Genomic DNA, 12,536 nt, shown 5'->3' with positions numbered 1-12,536 from the left:
CTCTTAGAGCCTATCTCCTATTTATTTTCTTGGCCTGCAGGATTCAAAGTCTACTATAGTGGGAATGGACATCTAAAAAATTGCTTTTGATCATATATTTCTCTACTAGTTTAATTGAAAATATTAATTTAAATTTGAAATGGTAATAATTATTCATATTAATCAGTTTCCTTCTATTGTGAAGTCTTATTTAAAGTTAATGTTAAGACAAGTTTCTTCTTTTCTTTTAAGCTGGTTTAAGTTTTAGGAGATAAACAAGAAACCATTTTTAAAGAAATTGTATTTATCTGTTTTTGGCTGCACTGGGTCTCTGTTGCAGCGTGTGAACTTTCTCCAGCTGCAGGCGGGGATGCTCTCTAGCTGTGGTGTGCAGGCTTCTCACTGCGCTGGCTTCTCTTGCTGTGGACCACAGGCTATAGGGTGCACAGGCTTCAGTACTTGCAGCGCATGTGAAATCTTCTTGAATCAGGGATTGAACCTGTGTCCCCTGTTTTGGCAGGCAGATTCTTTACCACTGGACCATTGGGGAAGTTCAAAAACCCATTTTTAAAAAACGTTAATTAAGCTAACATTTATAAACTAATATTTACAAGTAAATGGAATAGTATAGCTTATTAATGGACCAAGAACCTGGAGACCTGAATTCTAATCTTACTCCTCTTATGTATTAGTGCAACTCTCATTTCCTGATCTATTATCTGTTTCTGGACTAGAGAGTCTGAGGCCTCCTCTGGCTGTTATGTCTGTAATTGTGACTCCATGAAGGAAGCATATGGGGAGAATTGATAAGGAACTATTTCTTAGCATAAATGAAAATAAACATTGGTGGCTAGAGGTGCAGAAGGAAGAAATTTTAGAAAGGAAAACATGAAAATAAGATGCTTGTGTTTTATTCTAGTTGAGGTCATTTTATATTCATTTGTTCACTTTTGTACACATATCTTATGTAACAAAACTGCTATTATTATTATTTCCAGTTTTTAGGCATAGGTTCTGAAGTCTGATGAGGTCATTCTCTTTCCCCAAATGGTACAAGTTTTGGCCTAAAGCCCACAGAATTACTGATTATTAGATTTTGAAATTCTTTTGGTCCAACTGTTATCCTCTTTTCCTGTGTTCTTTCTATTATACCACCTTCAGTTTTTGGACAGTTTACATTGTTAGACGAACATCAAGTAATTCTTTGATGTTTGTCTTTTTATTACTTCTTGGTTTTCGTAAGGTTATGGAATTAGATATATATATTAATTGCATATCTGTGACTTTTTAAAAGTACAGATAATAGTATTTTTAATTGAGAAAAGTTTTTATTTTGCCCAGTGAAACTGGATTATAAGTATATTTAAATGGACATCTAAAAAATGATTAGGTCTTTAAAATGTGGAGTACTCCATGTTAATACAGAAAAATTCTAAAATAGATTATTTTTATCATGGAAATAAATTTCAGAAAGTATACATCTGCTTCAAAGTAAGGCCTGTCAAATTTAGAAGCCTATTCTCAAAATTGTTAAGCAGTGAAGAATGAGGATAAAGGGAAAAAGGTCTTTTCACCTCTCTGTATTTGACATTTTAAAATTTCAGTTAACACATTTTGTAATGAATTTTTCAAAATAAAAACTTCCTTCAAGATAGAAATTGTCCTTTTTTCTTATCAACTCTAACCTGATACTGGTCACTCAGACATGATTAATTGAGGGATGGGAATGGTAAGCAGCTTTCCACCTTAAGATAGAAAGTACGAATTTAAAGTTTTCTCACCTTATGGTGAGGAAGCTTGTACAATAGTCTGCAGCTCTGAAACAGGCCAGTTGTTCTGGGTCCATAGGGGCCTATAGGAAAAGAAAAGTGGATTATATCATTGTGAGATAGACCAGGATTTAAATCCTAGATCATCTACCACTAGCTTTGTGAATTACTTAATCTAAGTCTATTTTCTGTCTGTAAAATGGGGCTGATAATGGCTACCGTACTACTTTCATTTGGTGACAAGAGGAATTGAGATGTGGGAATATTGTATTGTAGCTCAGTGCCTGACACAAGTATATATTTAATAAATTAGAATAATGGTTGTAGCTTGTTTTAATTTTTATTGGGATATACTTGATTTATAGTGTAGTGTTTCAGGTGTACAGCAAAGTGAATCAGATATACATACACATATATCCACACATATATACACACACACATATATCCACTCTTTTTTTAGGTTCTTTTCCCATATAGGTCATTACAGAGTGCTGAGTAGAGTTCTCTGTGCTATACAGTAGGTTCTTATTAGTCTATTTTACAAATTTATAGGCCCATCCCTACTGCCAAAAATGACATTATTTTGTCCGTTTTTTAATAGTTCTACTTATCTTATAATGTCTTATATAAATTTAAAGTATAAATTTACTGAGAATATGACTTTTGAAGTTATTTAATATTAGGTCACCAATGAGCAGTCATACATGAAAAGATCTTTTACATATGCTAAATAGTATTTTATAGATGTTCTCATCTGGTTGCTTGGGTACATTTTAAAAGTGTTCTGTGCAAGAATACTATACTACTGTATTCTTGCCTGGAGAATACCAGGGACGGGGAAGCCTGGTGGGCTGCCGTCTATGGGGTCGCACAGAGTCAGACACGACTGAAGTGACTTAGCAGCAGCAGCAGTATACACAGTATATTTGAAGAATAATAGTGTGTGTTTATTTCAAACTACTCTTGGGATTTGTCTTCTGAGTTTTAATATATCAATCAAAAATTAACTAAGAAATCATAGAGTGTTTAGTGTTTGGAAATAGTAATCAATAAACTTGTTTTTAAGGCTATGTCACACTTTTTGAAGGAGAGATGCTTTTCAAATAATATTTTTAGTCTATGGGAGAATAAGATTGCTATTTTAAAAAGCTTTTGTTTCTACTTAGATTTTTCAGTAACATGTATCTTTTACTAATAACCACAGAATAGCAGTACTAGATAATATGTAAATGTGTTAACTTGTCCTTTTGGAAAACTGTTTTTTCCTCCACTCATGATTACATTGTACATTTCTTTCTAGAGCATGAAGGGGAAAAGCAAAAGTAGTCATGACTTGCTTAAGGATGATCCACATCTCAGCTCTGTTCCAGCTGTTGAAAGGTTAGTATGGTGCTAAGCTCTTATTTTTTGGCTCAGATAATTTTCTGGCTCCCTTTGTGAGTAAGCAGTCAGTTCTCATTAAGTCAAATTTTGTCAGCCCAACCAAAAAACTAAAGTGTTTTGGTAATGGGGGTAATAGAGCTACTAGCATAATGGAGAGAGAATCACTCTGGTCACATTCACTCTCTTGCTATCGATCTATCTTTGTTGAGCTAATTAAAGTTACCTGTTAAACTTCTAAATCTTGGGATAGTTTGAACACTAGAGAGCTGTCCACTTTAATGATTTAATGTTTAATTTAAAGTTTTTTTTTTTACTAATCTTCTTCTTTAATCATTTTTGTCTCAGAATCATGAGTAAGCAAATCAGATTTGAAGGGTTTTGTGAGGAAATCACCACATTTTGGACCAGTTCACTGAGTATTATTCCATACCTATTTCAGGAGTTACCAGAAAACTGTCTTACTGTTTTTGTTGCTTCTCTTTGGTACGGGAAAATGTCTGACTGTTAAATGTAATTATATGTGATTTACTGGACCAGTGATTGAAAGGTGCACTACAATACTGTGGTACTGAGTTTAGCTCATTTTTAGAAATTGTACATTGTAACAGTCTGTTCTTAACATACTTGTATTTGAAGGACTTGTCTTCTTCAGCCTGAAGACATAAAGCCAATATAAGAAATTAATTTCTGCAGCCTTTTGTTCATAAAAATAGCACTATTGGTTATTTGCTTTTTAAAAAAAAAATTCTAGAAGATTTGTATTTGTGCTAATGGAGCATACCTTCTATTCTGTTTATAAAAACAACTTCCTTTTAGAATGTTTCTCTTTGCTGTATGATGCCATTCTGAAATTCCTGTGTTGAAGTATTTTTGAGCTATTAATCATAGCAAAATATTATAAATTTTTGGGTAATTGAATAATTTTACTAGTTTCATTTTGAAGCTAAAATTTGTTTTTCTTATTTTTTGTAGTGAGAGAGGGGATGCAGCAGAAGATTCAGATGATGTGAGTTTTAATTTTAGTATAAATATAGTTGAACAGTATATAGAAAATTCAAAATCTTTACAAATGATTATTTTTCCTAAAAGGTACTATATATTATCTTTTATAAATATATAAAAATTTGAAAAAATTTTGAAAGATTTGAAAAATAAATATGTATTTCAGTATTGGAATTTTCTTCATAGTAAATTTATGTATTTGTTTTCCTACAAAATCAGAATCTTATATATGAATTTTTAGCCTGTTTTTTCCTCCATCTCACATAATGTTACATGAATACTCAAAATTTAGATGGCATTGATTTTGTTTTATTATGATAAGTTTAAATGCTGATGTGTAACATGATATATGGGAAATGCTTGAATCAGTCATTTATGGTAGTTTCCTTCTTCATACAAACATTTCAGAACATTCTCTCTTAAAAGTGTCTTGACGTCTTTGCATTACTTGTACTGGCTATTAGAGCTGATAAGGCAGGATTTCCTTTATGTGTAAGAGATCAAGTTTTTCAAGTCATTCATTTGCCACCTGATATAAAAACTCATTGATCTGTGCATTGTACAGAAGGAAACACATAACTGTCCATGCAAGAACACAGCTTCATCTATTATCATATTCAAAAGACAGCATTTTCTCTGTGTAAATGGAGAAAGAATGACTGTCTAACCTGGTCAAGAGAACCTTCTGGGAAGAGATGATGCTGTGTTGTGTCTTATAGGAGAATTAGGAGTTAACTAGATCAAAAAAGAAAGTGGTAAAGGGTGGGGTCACTCTAGCTTAGAGAACAGCATATGTTAACACATAGTGACTGGAGAAGGCAATGGCATCCCACTCCAGTACTCCTGCCTGGAAAATCCCATGGACGGAAGAGCCTGGTGGGCTGCAGTCCATGGGGTCGCTAAGAGTTGGGCCTGACTGAGCGACTTCATTTTCACTTTTCACTTTCATGCACTGGAAAAGGCAATGGCACCCCACTGCAGTACTCTTGCCTGGAGAATCCCAGGGATGGGGGAGCCTGATGTGCTACCATCTGTGGGGTTGCACAGAGTTGGACGTGACTGAAGCGACTTAGCAGCAGCAGCAACACATAGTAACTAGGAGAGAGTATATCTTATTTAGGAAGTACACATTAAGGTTAAAGTTTGAGAAGGAACCTCACTGTGAGGAGAGCAGGAGGGAAGAGGGTTAGAGGGAGCCACATCTATAAAAGGCTCTGAAGTAGGAGAGAGTTTGTTGTGTTTCAGGAGCTGAAAACGGACCAAAGGGACCAGAACTTAGTGACAGGAAGGAGAGTGGTGAGGTTGGAGAGGTGGGGAGAAGTCAAAGAGTAGAGAGCTTCATAGACTATGGTGAGGAGTTTAAATTTCATTCTAAAAATGATGAGAAACAGTTGAAGGGCATTAGTTAAAAAGATGAGTGCTGTGGTCAACTTTGCATTTTAGGAAGATCCGTGTTGGCAAAGTTAGAGGAGAAAAATTAGAAGAAATAGGCAGGACTCAAGGAGAACTGTCAGGGAGCTATGTTGAGAGGAGAAATAAAGAAAGAAAGTGAAGTCGCTCAGTCGTGTCCGACTCTTTGCGATCCTATGGACTGCAGCCTGCCATGGTCCTCCATCCATGGGATTTTCCAAGCAAGAGTACTGGAGTGGGTTACCATTTCCTTCTCCGGAGCATCTTCCTGACCCAGGGATCAGGAACCTGGGTCTCCCACATTGTAGGCAGACACTTTACCATCTGAACCACCAGAGAAGTCCTGTTGAGAGGAAAGCTGGTAGAAAATCACAGCTGTGAGATGGGAGACAGACAGACTTGAAAGAGGTCTAAGAGGTGACTTACTCTCAGGGAGACAACCATAAGCTTTCTGATTTGGTCAGCTTGTTAGATGGGTACAAAAGACAAATGGGGAGAATGATGAAAAATAATGTGCTTAATAATGTACATTTTGTGATTCAGATAACTTGGAGACATCTGTGTAACGTTAATATGGATCTGGAAGGTAGGACCAAGGCCTGATGTAAAATTATCCATACATTCTTATGGTCTTGGCAGGGGTAAGGTCACCTAAGGATAGTGTGTGATCTTTAACCTGTTTAGTGTCCCAAGATCCTTTGCAGTCACTAAAATGGTGGACCTCTGACCCAGGAAACACTGCATCCACAAACAAAATTTTACTAATTTGCATGGCATTTTTTTCTGTCTCCTGAGGACCATGCATGGAAGACCTGGGTCAATGGTTATGAAATTTTAAAGCTAAAGAAAGTCTTAAACATCTCACTGAAAACACTCACAATTTCTATCTACAGAGATTAGAAACAATCCACATTTTATAGTCTGAGAACCACTGCCCTAGGGTCCACAGGCTTCAAGTTAAGAATCCTGCCTCACCAAGACTCACCTGGTCAGAGAATCACAAGAGAAAAAGATCAACTTGGGTAGTTTCTTCCTTCTTCTCTACCCTCTTCCCTCCTTCTCTCTTCCTTTTTCTCTCCACTTCTCTGTCTGTTAATCCAGGGAGCTATTCTGGAAGTTGTCAATTTAGCAATAAGCACAACAGTCCAGAATTTTAGCTCTTATGGAGTCTTTCCTTTGATCATTGGAGACAATAATCATATAAATAATTAAAATATATAGTATGTCAAATGAGTTATAAATGTTTTGAGGAAAAACAGGGAAGGGGAATAGAGACCACAGTGGGTGAGCGTATGTTTCTGCCATTTTATTAGGGTGATCAAGAGAAGGAGCACTGAGAGGGTAAATTTGACCAGAGACCTGAAGAAGATGAAAGAGTGAGCAATGCAGATTCATAAAATAAGAGTTTCAGGTTGGAAGGAAGAGCAACTCCAGAGTTGGCTGTGTTGCTGGCCTAGAATTGTAGGAGATTATGTCAAGGAGCTACAGATTGTATAGTGTCTTGGTAGAGTTGGGGACTCATTGCAGGGTTTTGAGAGAGGAGTGATTGCTATGTCTTAATTTGTAGGAGGAAATATCAGCTTCTTTACCTCCACCTCTTTTATTTGCATTAATACGTGGTTGAGGTCAGTATGCTAGCCAACTGCCTCCAGAAGCCACCTTGCCTCCTGGGGAAGAACAAGAATGTACAACAGATCAACACAAAAGTCTGGGTAATCCAGCAGGAGCACAGTCTGCTGCACAGATGGACTGGTTGTGGATTGAGCAGCAACCCTTGCTGGGCTATGGTATACTTAGAGCAGACCCCAGCAGGTATTCTCACGAAGAGCAGATTCTTCGAGCCCTTACTAGTTCAAAATGAAACAAACAAACAAAAAAAACTGGCCTAAAATGCAGTGAGGAGAGTCTGAGACAGACCTCTGGAAGCGAAAGGAGAAACTGGAATGCCCAGTAAATACTACATTTCACTTTTTACAGGATGGAGAATATGAAGGTGCAGAGCATGATGAATATGTTGATGGTGATGAGAAGAACCAGATGAGAGAAAGAATTGCAAAAAAGTTAAAAAAGGACACAAGTGAGAATGTTAAGAGAGCTGGAGAGGGTGAAGTGGAGAAGAAACCAGTTAGCCGCAGGTGAGTCAAGCAGTTGAAATATCAGAGTTTCTGTCTTTTATACTTCATTTAAAATTAAGATTGAGTCCTCTATTCAACTTACTTTCTAAAATGTTGTTTTCATAGTGTTTGATATATATACCAGTTGTCCTAAATTATCCCACTCAGGCCAAAAAGAAAATAGACCAATTTTATTTACATCAGTGGTCTTGAGTCAAATTCTGCTTTATTTCTCTTTGATCTCTTCTTTAAAAGCCTCCAAGTTTTTTCTTTTTATATTTGAGGTAAGCAAAATATTAGCTATATGTGAAAGACTGCATTTGTTTAAAACAAACAAGATAAGTTAAGTCATTATACAAAACAAAAAAATGTCCTCAGATTTAGGGGAGTGAAATTTGTCAAAAATGACTAAGAAGGATGTGGCCCTGAAAATACTCTTAATATTTTTTCAAGTCTGATTTATACTGTCTACCCCTCCTAACCTTGGTGGTATCATAAAATAAATCTCAGCACATGTCTCATTTTAAAGACTTGTTAAATTTTGTGACTCAACATTTTATTCTCCTGAAATTCAGCTTAATTGAAAAGCTCTCCTTTATAATTCTGTTATTACAACTTTGTTACACATATAAAATAATATAGCTTTAAAAAATGGTAGTGTTTGTTTTCTTTGAATGACCTACAGTTGGGGGTAAGATAGGTGTAACTCCCTATAAACAACATTGTTTTATTCTATTATGTTTCTCAACGTCACACAGGAAAACTACAAATAAAAAACATTTTCATATTATCATCACTTAGATCTCTAAATTTTTTCTTTATGTAACCAGAAAAGTACTTCCCCAGAAATTTCCACTGATAGTATAACCTTTTGCATTCAGAAATGGTACTTAGAAGTCTTTAAATATCTTTTTCTGGCAAAATTCACCTGATGCTCAAGTAATCATTGTTGAATAATTTAATATAGTTGATTAACTTTGGGCCACTACTGGATGAAGATTTTAGTGATCATATATATGCTTATATAAGGCCCATGGAGTTGACGGGCCTCTTATCAGCTCAAACGTTTAGTTGGATCATGAATATAATCAAGAATACTTTATTTCTCTCTCTTACTCAGAAGATGCATTTCCTGATTTTTCAGTTCCTTTCAGTCCAGTCACTCAGTCATGTCCAACTCTTTGCAACCCCATAGCCTGCAGCACAATAGACTTCCCTGTCCATCACCAACTCCTGGAGCTTGCTCAAATTCATGTCCGTTGAGTCAGTGATGCCATCCAATTATCTCATCCTCTGTCATCCCCTTCTCCTCTTGCCTTCAGTCTTTTCCTAGCAGCAGGGTCTTTTCCAGTGAGTCAGTTCTTCGCATCAGGTAGCCTAAGTACTGGAGCTTCAACTTCAGTATCAGTCCTTCCAATGAATATCCAGGACCTATTTCCTTTAGGACTGACTGGTTTGATCTCCTTGAAGTCCAAGAGACTCTCAAGAGTCTTTTGCAACACCACAGTTCAAAACCATCAGTTCTTTGATGCTCAGCTTTCTTTATGATCCAACTCTCATATCCAGCATGACTACTGGAAAAACCATACCTTTGACTATACGGACCTTTGTTGGCAAAGTAATGTCTCTGCTTTTTAATATGCTGTCTAGATTGGTCATAGCTTTTCTTCCAAGGAGTAAGCGTCTTTTAATTTCATGGCTGCAGTCACCATCTGCAGTGATTTTGGAGCCCAAGAAAAGAAAGTCTGTCACTGTTTCCATTCTTTCCCCATCTATTTGCCTTGAAGTGATGGGACTGGATGCCATGATCTTTGTTTTTTGAATGTTGAGATTTAAGCCAGCTTTTTCACTCTCCTCTTTCACTTTCATCAAGAGATTGTTTAGTTCCTCTTTGCTTTCTACCATAAGGTTGGTGTCATCTCCATATCTGAGGTTATTGATATTTCTCCCAACAGTCTTGATTCCAGCTTGTGCTTCATCCAGCCCAGCATTTCTCATGATGTACTCTGTATATAAGTTAAATAAGCAGGGTGACAACGTACAGCCTTGAGGTACTCGTTTTCCAATTTGGAACCAGTCCTTTCTTCCATATCTGGTTCTAACTGTTGCTTCTTGATCTGCATACAGATTTCTTAGGAGGCAGGTAAGGTGCTCTGGTACTCATATCTGTTTAAGAATTTTCCACAGTTTATTTTGATCCACAGTCAAAGGCTTTAGCATAGCTAATGATGCAAAAGTAGATGTTTTTTCTGGAACTCTCTTGCTTTTTCTGTGATCCAGCAGATGTTGGCAATTTGATCTCTGGTTCCTCTGCCTTTTCTAAATCCAGCTTGAACATCTGGAAGTTCTCAGTTCACATATTATTGAATCCTAGCTTGGAGAACTTTGAGCATTACTTTGCTAGTGTGTAAGATGAGTGCAATTGTGCAAAAGTTTAAACATTATTTGCATTGCCTTTCTTTGGGATTGGAATGAAAACTGACCTTTTCCAGTCTTGTGGCCACTATTGAGTTTTCCAAATTTGCTGGCATATTTAGTACAGCACTCTCACAGCATCATCTTTTAGGATTTGAAATAGATCAACTGGAATTCCATCACCTCCACTAGCTTTGTTCATAATGATGCTTCCTAAGGCTCTCTTGACTTCGCACTCCAGGATGTCTGACTCTAGATGAGTGATCACACCATTGTGATTATCTGGGTCATGGAGATCTTTTTTGTATAGTTCATCTGTGTATTCTTGTCACCTCTTCTTAATATCTTCTGCTTCTGTTAGGTCCATCCCATTTCTGTCCTTTATTGCACCCATCTTTGCATGAAATGTTCCCTTGGTATCTCTAATTTTCTTGAAGAGATCTCTAGTCTTTCCCATTCTATTGTTTTTCTTTATTTCTTTGCATTGATCACTTAGGAAGGCTGTCTTATCTCTCCTTGCTGTTCATTAGAACTCTGCATTCACATGGGTGTATCTTTCTTTTTCTCTTTTGCCTTTCGCTTCTCTTCTCAGCTATTTGTAAGGCCTTCTCAGACAACTTTGCCTTTTTGCATTTCTTTTTCTTAAGGAGGCTTTGATCACAGCCTCCTATACAGTGTTATGAACCTCCATCCATAGTTCTTCAGGCACTCTGTTGATCAGATCTAATCCCTTGAATCTATTTCTTACTTTCACTGTATAATCATAAGGGATTTGATTAATGTCATACTTGAATGGTCTAGTGGTTTTCCCTACTTTCTTCAATTTAAGTTTGAATTTTGCAGTTTAAGTCTGATTTCTAAAAGATTAGCTTTCTAATGTGACAAAAAATACATTGAGTTTTTAATAGGTGAACCAAACATTTGTCATCTTTAAGTGCTTTTTAAGTCCTCAACTCTGTTTTGTTGGCCTTAATACAACTTTAAATACTTATATACCCTATAATTAATATAACTTAAAGTTTAACTAAGTTGAATTTTCTGTAAGAATAAATAAAGCTTACTTGGTAAAACTTGCCATAGTAAGTACAAAACATCTATTTATAACTATTCTTCTCTTCCCCCAAGTTTTCAGTATTCACATCCTCCTTTGTCCCTCCTTTATCCTGTGTCTCCTACCCTACAAAGAGAAATGAAAGAAAAATAAGGAGGTCAGGACAAAGTACAGAATTTCAGAGAGAAAATACAGTTTTTCTCTCTTGTCTAGAAACGTCCATGATTGTCTCATGACCACTTATTTTGAGGGGAAGAAAATTTCAAAATCATTAGCGGTTTTGGTCAGCTAAACCAGCTTCACTATAGTTTGTCTCAAGTTAATTTTATGTTAAAAGAAAAAGAAACTTCTAAGAGTCTTTAAAAATTGTAATGTGGTTAAAAAAAAGGATAATTGTATTTATTAATAAAAGAAAATCCCTGCTCAGCCTAAGTTAAATTATAATGGGTATAAGATAGTTGCCAGCCCTGTAGGATGTCAATGTGAAATCATTATCTATTCAAAAAGCAATTCTTTTAGTATATACAAACTTTTCACCTGGATGTGTTTGAAGTACTCGATTATCCTTCAGTCGTTTTCTGATTTGAGCAGTATGATCAAGGACTAAACTAGCCTTGATCAACTTTTTATGCTAGAGCCATTCAAAATGTGATTTTACTGAAAATTTGTGGTAAAGAAACATCTGGAATCTGTTAAAGCTGTTTATCACTTTGGATGGTAAACCTACAAGCAGATTTCTTGAGTACTTAATATTTAAGTTGAGGAATAATATTTCACAATATAATTTTTAGCAGATTTACAGAGTGGAATATTTTCCTAATTGTTCTGTTGAAAAATACTTAGGGGTTCAAGAGGGGAAAACAATCCAAAGCTCTTATTACCTTCTCTCCTTTCTTTTCTTTCATGTACTCATTCTGACTTGAGGATCTCTGTCTCTTGCTTCCTTCCTTTTCTCAGTGTATAGTCTCTTTCTTAACCAGTCCACTTCCTCTAAGCCTCCGCCTTGACTACTGAATGCTGCTGAGCAGAACCATGCGGCCAGGGGCAAGTCCGGCCTCAGCTGTGCCTCCGGTGCGTCTTCATTACCCAGCCGCTGGCGCTGCCCTTCAACCTCAGGTTCACTCTCCCTCATCAGATCACCTGGCTTTCTGCTCTATGAAACAGGAGTACCTTCTGCAACTCATATTCTTTTCCCTGTTTATTCAGATCAGTTCTTATCTCCTCCTCTTCTACTGTTAAGGTAGGAATCCCTTTACCCATTGAAAATGATTCCATCCTCTTTCCTTTGTAGTTTTCTCTCTCACTCTTGCCTTTCCTTCAACTTGTGGATAGACTTAAGGAGTGAAAAAAAGAAAACCACTTAATTTCATTCCCTGTCCCCATTACCTTAGTTCCCATTTATTTCTAAATACA

General features: G+C 36.4%; 1 protein-coding gene across 7 annotated transcripts in view; it reads left to right on the top strand.

Annotated features, from left to right (window-relative positions):
• CWC27 (CWC27 spliceosome associated cyclophilin) overlaps positions 1–12,536 on the top strand; it is a 283,204-nt gene that overhangs the window by 45,199 nt on the left and 225,469 nt on the right. For all 7 annotated transcript variants that reach the window (XR_001494446.3, XR_813683.4, XM_059878680.1 and 4 more), the window contains 3 exon segments: positions 3,049–3,128; positions 4,104–4,137; positions 7,521–7,678. Coding sequence is in view for 5 of the 7 variants with exons in the window: in XM_059878680.1 (XP_059734663.1) it covers positions 3,049–3,128; positions 4,104–4,137; positions 7,521–7,678 (272 nt within the window). In the remaining 2 variants the exon portion in view is untranslated.

The sequence above is a fragment of the Bos taurus genome, chromosome 20, assembly GCF_002263795.3.
Source record: "Bos taurus isolate L1 Dominette 01449 registration number 42190680 breed Hereford chromosome 20, ARS-UCD2.0, whole genome shotgun sequence".
In the NCBI taxonomy this organism is placed as follows: domain Eukaryota; kingdom Metazoa; phylum Chordata; class Mammalia; order Artiodactyla; family Bovidae; genus Bos; species Bos taurus.
This window is presented reverse-complemented; position numbering and strand designations above follow the sequence as displayed.